Source organism: Halichoerus grypus, chromosome 12, assembly GCF_964656455.1.
Source record: "Halichoerus grypus chromosome 12, mHalGry1.hap1.1, whole genome shotgun sequence".
Taxonomy (NCBI): domain Eukaryota; kingdom Metazoa; phylum Chordata; class Mammalia; order Carnivora; family Phocidae; genus Halichoerus; species Halichoerus grypus.
The window spans coordinates 27,859,564-27,874,402 of record NC_135723.1 but is presented as its reverse complement, the minus strand read 5'-3'; the positions used below and the strand labels follow the sequence as shown (position 1 = coordinate 27,874,402).

The 14,839-nt window shown below is 32.5% G+C and overlaps 1 protein-coding gene across 3 annotated transcripts in view; it reads left to right on the top strand.

Moving 5' to 3' along the window:
* PCLO (piccolo presynaptic cytomatrix protein) overlaps positions 1-14,839 on the top strand; it is a 391,345-nt gene that overhangs the window by 272,765 nt on the left and 103,741 nt on the right. For all 3 annotated transcript variants that reach the window (XM_078060093.1, XM_078060092.1, XM_036107931.2), the window contains exon 10: positions 7,357-7,482. In XM_078060093.1, coding sequence (XP_077916219.1) covers positions 7,357-7,482 — 126 coding nt within the window. The remainder of the gene's footprint in view (positions 1-7,356; positions 7,483-14,839) is intronic.

The following is a 14,839-nucleotide window of genomic DNA, read 5'->3' as shown; positions in this document are numbered from 1 at the left end:
CATGTATTTGTGTATATATTTGGAAGATATGTGTCAGGTTATTCCTGGAAAGTTTATTGTAAGCTCTAAGGAGTGATTGTGGGAGCATCTGAAACATCAGCAGCCTTCCTGTTCTCCGGCTGTTGAACGCAAAGGCCCCGTAGGAATAGGATCCCATCATCTCCTGGGCATAGAGATCTCCTGGGCAGGGCATAGATAAGGAGATATGAAAGAAAGTAACCCTCAACTCCCCTTCCTGCCTCGGGTGATTGCAAGTGCAGATATCCCGTTCCTCCCTTATTCCATAACCCCCTCCTTGTGTGCCTGCGTATAGGGGAGGGTACAGGCCTGCTTTCTGGCTTCAAGATAATTGCCATCTCTTTGTATTCCCTCCCCATGCTTTGATACATCTGTCCTTGCTTTGCTGATAAAAAACAAAATAAAATTTATGTGCAGAATTCAGCTGCTGCTACTCTCCCTTGTAGAGGCAGCCCTGTATGACCCCTCAGATTGGTGTCTGAGAGCATTATTTCGGTGCGCGACGACAGATATGTGTGTATATATATGTATATATATAATGTTTTATATACGTATCTGTATGTGTGTATATATGGAAGATATGTGTGTGTGTATATATATATGTATATGTATATATGTCTTCCTTATTTCCGATACCAATGGTCATTTCAGTCATATGGCCCAACTTGGGCCCATCTCTTCTAGTATGGTGTAAGTATGAATAGCATTTTATACATGCTTTGTGTTGCATTTTTATCTTAGTATTAGTCTTATTACATTAGAAAAGAAGAATGCAAACTTTTGTTCATGGAAATGTGACAAAAAATGTTCTCTCTGAATCCTTCATGTATGTAAAGGGTATGTATTTAAAACTAGGAAAAAGAATGCTACAGAGCAATTGACTGGATTAGAAAAAGCTAATGGGAATAGTTGAGTATGTAATTTCTACACTGAGGTTTAGAGTCAGATTAGATTTCGTATTAAGGTGGTGTTTCCATTTTGATGCTGCTGGAAACAAATCAAAGAGGGATTGTTATTAAGGCAATTGATATGTGTTGTTGTATTTGTAGCAATGTTTTTCTCATAAAGAACAAAAATTAGTGAAAATAAAGAAAAATGGTGAAGTAATGAAATATTTTTTGGGTCTTTATGTTCAAGTATTAATGAATTAATGTAGCATTTGATAAGAACACAAAGGAGACATTACTATGGGTTTTTTTAATATAAGTTGGTATATTTTCCTAAATATTTATATAGATAATTTATAACCTAGAAATTAGTAGGTGAAAGAATATAAAAATAAACTTTCACAGTCTCACTCAGGAGTATAATTAATGTATAAACTATAAAAACAGATTTAATTGAACTATCCTTTGGGGACTTTTCCATTATCTTTAGTACTTCATTAGCATTAATATTTATGTAGATAATCTTTCTTCTTCAGCCCAACTAATGACATGACTAAATTGCAGTATATCATTATCCTGTGATAACTTTATTGTGAATAATAAACTCCATTGATTTAAGGACTACTATTCATAAGATAGTGTGTTCACTGATAAAATTTTGCTTTTCCTTGATGCTTAGATGTAGCATGTGATAGTGTCAAAATGAACCAAGTATTTTAATTTTGTCTAAACTTAATGTTCCAATAGTTACATCATAAATATTTCACATATTAAGATGAAAAGAAAAACATTTTTATAACTCTATGTAACGTGTTAATAAGCATATAAAATTAAAGTAGATTTAAACTTTAAATGCAAATATAAAGATTGTCTCCTTAATATGCTCATGTTTATTTTATACACAGCTCATTTTATTTGTTTTTTTATTTTAGCTTTATTGAGGTATAATGGACTTATAAATTTTTAAGATATTTAGTGTGCACACCATGGTGATTTGATTTACATATATATTGTGAAAGGATGCCCCCCATCTAGTTAATTAAAACATCCATCACCTCATGTATTTATCTTCTGTGTGTGTGTGTGTGTTTGTGTAAGAACATTTAATTTCTACTCACAGCAAATTTCACTTAAACAGTACAGTGTTAACAACCATAGTCACAATGTTTTATATTAGATCCTCAGACCTTTTTCATTTTATAGCTAAAAGTTTGTACCCTCTTACCAACCTCTCCTTATTTCCCCAACTCACAGCCCCTGGCAACCACTTTTCTACTCTGTTTCTATGAGTTTTACTTTTCCCCCATACATATATGTAATACCATGCAGCATTTGTCTTTCTCTGTCTGGTTTATTTCACTAAGCATAATGCCCCCAAGGGCTATCCATGTTGTCTCAAATGGCAGGATTTCCTTCATTCTCATGGCTCAATAATATTCCATTGTGTATATATGTATATACATATATACACCTTCTTTATCTAGTCATCCATCAATGAACATTTGAGTTGTTTCCGTATCTTGGCTATTGTGAATGCTGTAATGAACATGGTAGTGCAGATATCTCTTTGAATCCTGTTTCTTTTCCTTTGGATAGATAACCAGAACTGGGATTGCTGGATCGTAGGGTAGTTTTATTTTTAATTTTTTGGAGAAGCTCCACACAGTTTTCCATAGTGGCCGTAAACAATTTACATTCCTACCAGCACAGCAGTGTACCAGGGTTCCCTTTTCTCTACATCTTTGTCAACACTTGTTATCTCTTATATTTTTGATAAAGGAGAAGGAAGGGAAAAATGAAGGTGGGGAAATCAGAGGGGGAAACGAACCATGAGAGACTATGGACTCTGATAATAACCATTCTAACAGATGTGTGGTAATATCTCATTTTGGTTTTGATTTGCATTTCCCTGATGATTAGTGATGTTGAGCACATTTTCATGTACCTTTTGGCCATTTGTATGTCTTTTTAGAAAATTGTCTATTTAGTTTCTCTGCATATTTTTAAATCAGATTGTTTGCCGTTAAGTTGTATGAGTTCTCTAAATGCGTTTATATTTTTATATTAACCCCTTATGAGAAATATGATTTGTAATTTTTTTCCGTTCTATAGGATGCTTTTCATTTTGATAGTGTCTCATGAATCCCTTAATCTGTTTTCACTCTTCTTCATTCTTTTTTCTCTTTGCTCCTTTTCTTAAATGACTTCCACTACTCTGTTTTTGAGTTAACTCATCTTTTCTTCCAGTTCTCTGGTCTGATATTGAACCCCTCTATGAATTTTGCGGTTCATATATTTTATTCTTCAGCTCTGTGATTTCCATTTGGTACTTTCTAATATATTCTGTTTGTTGAAATTTTCACTTTGTTCATGCATTGTTCTGCTAACCTCAGTGAACATCATTATAACCATTATTTTGAACTTTTTATCAAATAACTTCTCTCTACTTCATTAAGGTCCTTTTCTGGAATTTTATCTTGTTCTCTTGTTTGGAACATATCCCTCTGTTACTTCAATTGTTTTGACTCTCTGTGTTGATTTCTAAGCATTAGATAAAACAGGCACCTCTCCTAGTCTTGTTGCAGTGGTTTCATATAGGAGATAAGCATTATGATTCAGCCTGGTCTGAGCTTTTGTTGTCTCTCAAACCTCAGTGATTGTCCAAGCTGCCTTCTTTGTTCTTAATGGCTCCCAGTAGTTGAAGGTATGCCAAAACCTGTTTTTATGTGGTTTTGTTTTCATTTTTGTTTTTTTTTCTCATTGACCAATATGTAGGAGTCATTCAGCTAGTTTCTGGATTTTTTTCAGAGGGAATTGCTCCACGTGTAGCTGTAGATTCGGTGTGTCCATGGGACGAGGTGAGTTCAGGAGCCTCCTATGTTGCCATCCTGGCCTGGAACATTAAAAGTGAATACATGATAGTATATTTACCACATAATTATAATGAAGACTTAAAAAGACTGGTATATTTAAATTATAATCCTAAGGTTATTAAGGTAATACTTTTTCTTAATGGTTTCCTACATCCATCATTGAACTTCTCTTTTCTTAAAAATATTCTCTACATACTTTAAAGGATTCTGAAAGTTAGATTTCTCTGTAAGACTTCTTCAACAACATCTCTGCTTATATGTTGTGAAATTACTGTAACTTTTGAGAATCTTTTATTAAAGCTTCTGTGTTCTCTTTGGTAACTACTTGTCTCTCTAACCTGCTGCACTGTTCACTTGAGCAAAACCACCATATTTTCAAGACAGCTAACTAAGGAAGCATTTTATTAATGTTTTTGGATAGAATATAAGCAGAGAGGCAAAAGGAATTTATGTTGATAAAAATTTGTCAAAAGTTGAAAAACAGTAAAACATCACTTATCAAGGGCCATTCAGATATAGGCCTTTCAGTTAAAAATTAATGTTGCTTCTTGAATTTACCAAATCTTTTATTGAATTCTGCAATTTAGATTTGAGTTAGGGTGTTTTATTTTTATAGAAATATTTTTGTTTAATTTTCTGCATTTAATACATAAAATATCAAAGTGCAACTATAGAAATATGAAATCAAAATGTCCAGATTTAAATAATTAGAAATCATGTAAATGAACTTTATATTCATTATGTCCAAACTAGAATACATGTAACCACTGTAAAATAAGCAAAAAACTGTTATACTTTGAGTCTTTTTATTTTCTATCATTCTATTTTATCATAAACTTTAATATTTCTGTGCTACTTTGTTGTATACAAAGTATACAACAGCAACCACAACAACATCAACCAGAGCAACAGTAATTCTTGAAAATTTACTATGTGCTTGAAGTGGCTTCTTTACATATAAAATTTCATTCCTCACAGTATTGTCATAACTGTACATTACTTTCATTTTACCTAAGATAGATACTGAGGCATATAACATGTATTTAGGAAGTGTTTTGAGTATTAGAATTCAATAGTATGAAGCTGTATTTTACAAAATTAAATAAGTATTGTGTTGTGCTACTTTATTAAGATGGATATAATTATAATTTCTTTCCACTGATCCTTTACTACAAGGTTTTAGAGTGTACTCAGTCACCAAAAATCAAATGGTACTAAGGATCCAACTACTTAACTCTTAAGACAATTTCATCTACAGAATGAAACTATAACTGAATCTTTAAAAATAGTCACTTATACCAATTAATAGAATTTAGAGTTCCACAACTACTCTTTTAGCTATATCTTTACGAGGTGTAACAATTCCATGTGGAGATCCTTAAGCATATGGCTGTGCCCTATAATATATAGTGCTGAAATTTTTTTCATGGGCTATGTTTACATTCTCTTTTTTAAGCTTAAAAAGAAATAATTAAAACCAAATGCCCTGAGCACTCTACTGTACCCTGCTGTACTCTCCTATACTCTAGCATTATGATAAATTTTGATGCAAGCCATGATCTTGAACATATGCCTGTCCATGAAGGAAATTTCATAAATCATCTTTTAGGATCTGAGACTGACCACATCTTAAAACTGATATGGCTACACTGACCACTTTAGAAATTCAGTATCTGTGTGTGTTTTTATGAGAAGTTTAACAAGTGGTAAATTACAGCTCTGAGTGATTCAATCATGGAGAGTGAAATCAAATCTTTAAGAAACTATTTTTATTTTTTACTGATAAATTCCATGAAATAACCCTTTAGTTATGGCCAGCTATTTTAAAATCCTCATTTTGTAATTTCCAAACTGTCCTTCGCACACTAAAATATAGGCTAGACTAATTGAATGAAGAGTGGCTAAGAATTTTTCTTCATCTTCTACCCTTTATTTGTATCTGTCTAATGTCTTACTGTAGGATCAGTCCTGGTGAATCCCTAAAGCCTACTGTCTAAGAAATCAACTGTTTCTACGCAGACTTAGTTGAAACCAGGTCATGTACTAGATGATGTTCTGTATTCACCCAGTTATATTCAATGTGTATCATAAATTAATCTCTACTCATAGTGGTAGCAATGGGCCAAGAAACTGGTGACAGAAAAACTCCACAAGTGGGGCCAGAGAAAGCCAGTATCTTATTTAACTCTGTCCCCTTGACAACAGCAGGAAACTTAGACACATACAATTAATTTCTTTTTGTTTCACTTTTGTTTTGAGGTAAATCTTCAGATGTGGTCAGTCTCAGATCCCAAAAGATGATTTATGACATTTCCTTACCACTTATCCTGGTTAAAAAAGTAGAGAGAGGGAGGCAAATAGTAGGGAAGGAGAGAGAGAAAAGAGGGTAAATACAAGGAAGGAAGGGATGAAGAAAAGGAGAGAGGAAATTCCTTTGGAACCATCATATAACCTGAGAATGATGTTTTACCAAAATATACAAAGGAGATGACAGAAGGATTCCATAATCCGGTGTTACTGGTTATTGAATGTTTGTACTGTGCTGATGCTGACTACAGGGATTGTTTTTGAAGAGTAAAATGGGAAGGGAACAGAATCTACAAGAGAGCTGACTCTTAAAATTCAGAGATTTTGAGAGTTGAAAATGGTACTTCAATCAGTGAATGGAAACAATCTTAATTTAAAGAAATAACTATCTTCATTTAAGAAGAAGAATTCTGCTTTTTTAAAGTACTTTTATTTTTAAATATCCTTGGCATTGGTAAAAAAAATATATATCTGGTGCTATATATTTATATATATATATATATTTGCTAATTTTTAGCTGATTAAAAAAATATAAACTTAAAACATCAACAGTTCATTTCTATCTCAATTAGTTTTCACATAATAGTCATTCTCCATCTTTTTCTGCATGTGGTTATTTGCAGAAAAATCTGTTCTATGAAATAAAAAAGTTTACTAAGTTGTTCATCAGTCAAGAATAATTTTATTGGGCTTCGCAGTAGGTGCCACGCAAATGCACAGACAATGTTAGTTGATCAGTTAAGGCTAAAAAGTGTATCGTAATTCACAAGTTTTGATCGTGTTTTCATTTTATCATTTGCAATCACATGCTTGGATTGTGTCTTCTCAACTTATGATAGCCATTACTGCCTTTTTAAGTGAAATGCTCCTCAATTTCATAAGTGAACTGTAGGCTCTGGAGTTTCTTATAGTGGGAACATCTTCATACAATATTTTTACAAAGTATCTGGTCAAAAATGGACAAAGATATTTGTATCATAGCTTGGTGATATGGCTGAATCAAAGAATTATTTTTTAGTATCAGGTGATTCATCATAGAGTTTACCAAAATTTCAAAATGTCCTATTTCATATCAACTATTACTGAATTCAGAATAATATCCTTCTGTTATTAGTGTCCAGTCCCAGCATTCATGTTGTAGATAGCTTCTGGGCACCAGAGCCCACTTTTTTTTTTTTTTTACCAGAGCCAACTCTTTGTGCACCTTATAACTTCTGATACCTGTTGTCCCTTTAAATTATGACTAATAATTTGCTAATTTTCCAATACAGGTAATGGATTAGGAATTAGAATTGTGGGTGGTAAAGAAATCCCTGGACATAATGGAGAAATTGGAGCCTATATTGCCAAAATTCTTCCTGGAGGAAGTGCAGAACAGACAGGGAAACTTATAGAAGGTAAGAATAAGGATTTCATAGTAAATTAAAATGAATGTACTCCTATTAAATATATTTTAATTTCATATGCAGGTTTCCTCTTTATTTACTGTCTAGGTAAACCTCTCTCCTTATAGCTGATTATGAAATTTTGGTATAGTAATATAAAAGAAAATGTGTTCACAATTATATTCATTTTATTTTCAATTGCATTGTCCTTTTGGCTGTTGGTTTGCTATGGGATTATGTTGTTTAAGAAACACTAATTAGTCAATATTGTTTACTGACTTGGGCAATATTATTAAAAAAAACTTTCATCATTGGGATTAATTTTTTATAAATACTAAAAAAAATTATATTGAAATCAGAACTGTAAAATACCAGATGATTCAGTACACATTAAAGTCAAGTCAGCAAACCATGAACAGCCCACAGGCCAAATCTATCTGCTGCTTGTTTCTGTAAACAATGTTGTATTGGAACACAGTGAGGATCATCGATTTACATGTTGAACATGGGTATTTTCCCACTACAGTAACAGAACTGTATTCATGACAGAGACTAACTGGTCTATAAAGACTAAAATATGTACTCTGTGGTTCTCTACAGAAAAAATTTGCCAACTCCTGTGCTAGGTTACTGTCTACTTCTAGATACTATATACCTTATTACATCAAAAGCATTTTAAAATAATGGACTTTAGAGATGTATCTAAAGGGCCATAAAAATATATTTTATCACTTTCTTTCAAATGTTATAAGATGCTTGATTCTCAAAATGCATAATGATTATTTTCACTTGTTAATTAAATGTCATTCGCATTTTCCGAACTCTAACATATAGTTTACAAGTTTTCAATGATATTGCTTATGATGAATATTTTTTATCATAAAATAGCCTCAACCTATCATTTTATTTTATTTAAAATACTTAGTTGGAAGGTGTTTTTCTGTCATTTCATAGTTTTATAAAATGCTGCCCATTGCTTAACATTTTAATTATGCTAAAATTATTCACTGTCATTTTCTTAAATGTATTGGAACCTACCAAAAAAGTCCCTGTATATTTTGATAGCCTATTAGAATAAATAAACTTGAGGCATTATTGATTCATCACAGCATTCTACTGGAGCCCACTTGTACCAACTCACTAAGATAGGCTCTTCCTAACTTCACATTGAATGGTGTCACTTTGATGGCTTGAATTGGTCATGGTGGGAGTATTTACAAAGTGGAAATAGATAAATGTGATAAATTAGGCCTATTTTGTTTATTTCCTTGCTGGTTTTCAGAATGCCAGTTTACCAGGACATTACCTAATATGTAACCGAAAGCATATTATTAAAAATATTCTAATGTCATGCATAAAACAGGGAAATGTAGGAGAATTAACCAGATATCTAAAAGAAGATAAAGACAATGAACCAAGATATTACAATTATGAACAGAACACTGAGTCTGTATGGAGTTTCTATGACTATAATCCTATCACTCCTAATGCTAATCCTTAGGTGTTGCAGTCTACTTAAGCTATAGAAATTGAGACCATTTTTTAAAAATAGAGACCATTTTTAAGAATGGGAGTGATATGATCATTTTCATACAGCATACTCCAGAAGGAAATGCATATACTATTTTTATTTTAAAACAAAAAATTGCAGCAACTGTTTGTGTTATGGTTTTGCAAAGATACTTGAAGAAAGAAACCCTTCTCTGTATTTACACCATGGAAATTGGGAAATACTACAAATCAGGATGATTTGAAAAACAGTTTCAATGAAGCATACTGTTATGAAATGATACTCTTTGTACTTGATAGCCTATGTAGCCATTTTTAAGTTCATAAATTTAAATTTTAAAAAATAGATATAATACATATTAATTCAAGAGAGAAAATTGAAATGAACCTAAAATTTTACATGCTCCATTTCTCATCATTTTTGGAAGAAGTATTCTTACAGTCCACCTATTTGGTTTGAGCAGGAAATCATTAAAAGCTACATGCATATTATTTAAGATTTTATTTTAATTATTTATTTAGTGATTCTCCCAAAGATTTGCCAAAGTGTCAAACCAGGCCTTTCCGTGAACACAGATCCTCTGGTTGGAGTCCAGTTCTTGTAAAATGCATACCCATTATTTGTTATTTATGATTTCTATCTTTGCTTTATTTACTCTTGCAACATAGGTCTTTAATAAAACACTTGGTAGTATTTCTTTCTGTTAGCTTCATGATGATGTCTTGGTTCAATATTTAGATCCTGTTTTTGAAACATTAAATATTTTAAGGAGTTACTTTAACATACAAACCATCCAAAAGGCTATTCCTATGTCTTGTGCCACCAGGCTAAAATGATAAAAGTTCATTCCCTTTATATGCAAAGATGAACTGACTAGAAGGCCATCAGTCCAAATGGGAATCCACAAGGACTCACCTTGTTTGACCTGTATATTTTCAGGATATATATGTTTATGTATATGTATTTATATTTACATAGTTTTTGTTTTGTCTGTAACTATGTGCTTTATTCATACATAGTATCCTTAGAGCCCTCACCTTCAATCTTTGATAGATTATCATAAAATTTCAGAGCAGTAGATTGGTTAAAACACAACTCTGATTTTTATGCCTGAGGTAAGGCATCACTATGACAATATCAAGTGTATATCACTGGAGTCTTGTGGTTTTTTAGTAATTAAAATTTTGCATGACCATCATAAAATTTTATTTATTGAAGGCAATAAAGATGGCTAATTCGCCATTAGTTTAAAATTAATTCTTTTCTAAGGGAAAATTGTATGTATATGAATAAACAGATAAAATATGTGTTTGTGTGTATGTAACTGTGTATCTCCATCTGTAGAATGAGTTCCAGGTAGACTTAGGAATTGATTTGACGTCCTCCAAGTGTATCTTTCTGCATTTCTGAATACAAAAGTATGTACACTGAGCCTTTATGATTTAAAATTGTTGATTGAAAACATGAATGACATTTGGTTGATCATAGAATTCTTAGACTGTATTTTTTTTCCCACTCCATACAGTGAAGCTCTTGCTAAAAAAAAAAAGGCCGACTTTACTGTTTTTTCTAAGTTTGGTTATTTCTCCTACAGTAGGCTTTTCAGACTCATCAGTGTCTCACATGCTTACGCTCTTGTAGCACTCAGTGCCATGGATTCTGATTGTGTTGACTTTTGGAAGAGCGAGAGTATTTCCAGGTTTCCTCTAGCTTTTTATTCTCTGGATTTGTGTGTTTAAAAACATACTGACCAATCATGTAGGTTTTCCAATGTTCATAAGCCAAGTGCTATTCTGAAAGTACTGACTTATGTAATGAAGGGAAAAAAGCCCCCCTATACTTCCTGAAGAAGATTTTTATTCATTGTTTTTTGAAAAATCTTTCTGAACAAGGTTGTCTATCTTGTTAAAAAATGTAGGAAAATGATGTGTTTCTGAATGCTGATAGTTAGCAGTAATTAGTATTGCAGAATCATTAGGCTATTCTCAAGAAATTTGTTTTTAAACACTCATAATAGAGGCTTGTGCTATCCCCTGAAATTAAAAAAGCCATTAGGGAGCATTGTGTTAATCAAAATTTCCTGAGCCAATCTTTTAGTTTTGTAAAATTCTGTAATGATTTTCTGAAAAAACTTACATAGATACTTGAGGGAAACTAATCTTCCAAAATCTTAAAACTTATTTCTCTGCAACATTACTAAACATTCTTAAGCAAATACCAGACCAAGAATGATTTTTTGCAACCTGTCATTCTTCCTTTTAATGCATAAGGTCAGTTTTCTGTTGGAGAAAAAAAAAAGAAGAAGAAGAAGATGACAAAACATCTGGGGAACTAAGCTACAAATCTAAGTTTCTAAAGTGCTATTTCTTGCTATTTGCTTTAGGATTAAAATTTTCAACAATTTCAGATCAACAGTGTTGGGGCTGTGTAATCCTCATCAGTATTGAGGCTTTAAGTGGTGTATGATATTATCTCATTTTCTCCTTTGATATTGTTATTTCTCTTTGAACTAATTGGAGCATCTAAAAGTACCCTTGAATGTATGGACCTTGAATGTATATTTCAAACTTGCCACTTCCATTTTAAATATTTATTTTTAGAAAAATGATTATAAACCTTATTCATAGTACAATTTTAATACCAGGTTCAGTATAATCATCACCTTAACCAATGGCCTCAAAAAATTAGATGCTTCCTCTGTAATAAACTCTCTTTTCTCTGTTTTACCTAGTGAACCTATTCGATATGATGACAGTTTTTGAATTCATGACATGCTTTAAAAAAAAAAAAAACTTTCCTTAAAAATAACTCTTTATATGTTGTTCTCAGATCAAAGTACCAACCATCTCCGAATTTGGAGAGTCCATAATATAATTATCCATACCTCATGACAAACAAAGACTTTGTTTTGTTTTGTTTAATCTGATAAAGACCAGGGTCAGTTCTTTATGTTCCAGCCATTTGTGCGTATGTCACGTGTGCGTGGATCTTTCATGTCCCTTAACAATGAGGTTTTTTTCCTGCATACCCGGGGCCCAGCAGTGTCAAATAAAACAAGATTTCAAATAATATATATAGAAATGAGTATTAAATAATTTTTGATTACAAATGTTATATACTTATTAAGATGTTACTCCTCTCAGTATTTTGTGAAGCAAATAATAAGACAGGTAGTCACACTCTACTATTTGTAAAGAACCATATACATTTAGGACAGCATCTCTATTTGGTTAATTACCATCTTTTATTACCTTTTCAGGAAAAAAATGTACAAAATAGAAACCATTTCCTCTGGGCACACATTCTTATAACTTTGAGCTTAACTACTCAAAAATTTACTGTAGGGTTTTTGTTTTTTGGGTTTTTTTAGTTTTTCTTTGCTTAGAATTTAAATTAAGATCTCTGGAGTGGGGGTATGGTATTGGATAGTTACTGATACAGAAAAAACAAACAAACAAAAACAATGATACCTGGAAAATGCAATGCAGTTCTGTGCAGTGGCAGAGTGTGAGTAGATTTTCTCCTGGCAGTTCTTTTCTAGCCCAAAAGCATTGTAAGACGGTGAAGGGCATGAAACAGAGGAGTTTTAAATTAGAAGTTAAAATCTCAACTCGAAATAGCAAGTGCTATGTGAAAATGTTTGCTGCCTGACACATGTTTCTAATTTATTTGCACTTAAATGGTGAGTGTGTTTTGCTCTCAGTCTTGTGAATTTTACTAAAACAACTCAATGGTTGCATGTCTCCAACTACATAGTAACCACAAAAAGTCAGGGTTTGATGCTCACTGATTCATTAAAAGAGGGCATGTTTTTTCTTAGTCTGAGCCCTCTCCCCAGTCAGGGAAATGATCTTTTAAGACTCACACAGCTTCTTCACACTTTTTACCTCCTCATCTATTGAGATGCCCAGCTCAACATCCCACACCTTCTGTTCCACCTTCCCGGATGGGAGCGGGGCTGGGGGAGCTTCTCAGCATTTCATGGTTTGATGTATGCAACTTAGCACTTATGGGGCACTGACTTGTCATTTTGATTACAAATGTTTGAGTGTACAAAAAAAAAAAAACTGTAGAGAATAATATGGCAGACAGCCATGTACCCACCATATTTATTATATCAACATCTTGCCATATTTGTTTCATTTTTTTAGGGGAAAGGGATACATATAAGTCAATTAAAGCCTCCTGTAGTCACTTCTCTTGTCCTAGACTTCTCCGAGAATAAGTTACCAGACCTAATTTGAGGTTACTCTTTCACTTGCTTTTCTTCACAGTTTTATGTATGTAGTCATAAACTCTTCATATCTTGCCTGTTTCTGAAATTTTATATAAACAATATCTTAATATATTTTTGCAACTTCTCTTAGTCACATGAAGTTTATGCAATTCATCCAAAGTCGTACATGTGGCTCTAGTTCATTTATTTTCACTATGGGGCAGAATTCTATTATTGTACATCTCTACCATAGGTTAATTTAAACATTCTCTGGTTACTTAAGTTATTTATGAGGGTTTTTTTTAACTATTTCAAGCAATGCTATGATTTTTTGAAGTAGTCTCCTTAAGTACATGTGGAGGAATTTCTTCTACAAGTTAAATTTCTGGTGATAATGACTACCTGGTTAAATAATGTAAGAGAATGTTGTGTGGTTTTTTCAACAGTAGTTGATTTTTCTGAGTTGCTGTCCAAAGTGTTAAAATGTTTTTACATTTGTGAGTAGTAAATGTGTCTTCTTGTTTCTCTACATCTTTGGTCCTCTTTCTCTAAATTTTCTTTTCAAATGTAATGTGGGATGGTGTCTGTTGTTTTTATTTACCTTCCCTTCGGTGATGTTGAGTATGATAACATTTTATTAATCTTGTTAGCTCTTGGGTTTTTCTCATCTGCATTTTGCCTGTTCTTTTGCTTATTCTTTAATTGGATTAGTTTGTGTGTTTCAAATTGAATTTGAGGGAATCTTTATGTATTCTGGTAATCCTTTGTCATGTAAGTGGGCTGTAGATGTCTTGTATTTTTGTCTTTTTGTTTGTTTTTACCCAAGTTGAAAGGTTATCATTTTGTTTCTATTAAGTTTTATAAATGTTCTGTATTGTTTAGGAAATTGTCCTTGCCCAAAAGTCTTAAAAATATTGCTCTATATTTCCTTCTAAAAATCATAAAATTTTTCTCACTTTTCACATAATGTCCTGATAGATGTAGAATTAAGTTGTTTTAATCTATCTGGGGTCTGAGTAGAAACTCTAGGGCTTTTTCTCTCTCAATAAAGATAATCAGTTTGTGTGTGCACCGTTTATTGAATAGTGTGTCATTACTCCCACTGATCTACAATGCTCCATCTGTCAGATATTGAATTTTCTTATACATGTGTGGGTCTTTTATGACTCTTTGTTCTAGTCTGCTGGTCTGTTGTCTATCCCAACATCACTGTCACACTGTTTTAATTATACCTTTATATTAAGTCCTGACATATGGTAGGTACCATATTGCTGTTCTTCAAAACCCTCTTGGGAGAAATCTTGACCTATGACCTTTCATACACATTTCAGAATCTTCTTACCAATTTTCAGGAAAATCTCTGTTGAAATTTGATAGTGACTGTATTGAGGGAATAGATGGACTTGGAAAAAGTGTATCTTTTTATCCTGAGTCATGTCTGTTTGAGTCTTAAATGCGTTCACAATACTGGACCCTTGTTCTGCCTAGAGACTTAATTATTGTATTCTGAATCACTATAATAAAATAAGGTAGGACAGTAAAAAAATAACACATAGCAATTATTAAACTTATTAATAATTTTGTATCATTTTATATCAACTTATAACAATATTATATCCCCAGAAAAGGCAGGGTAGAAAATG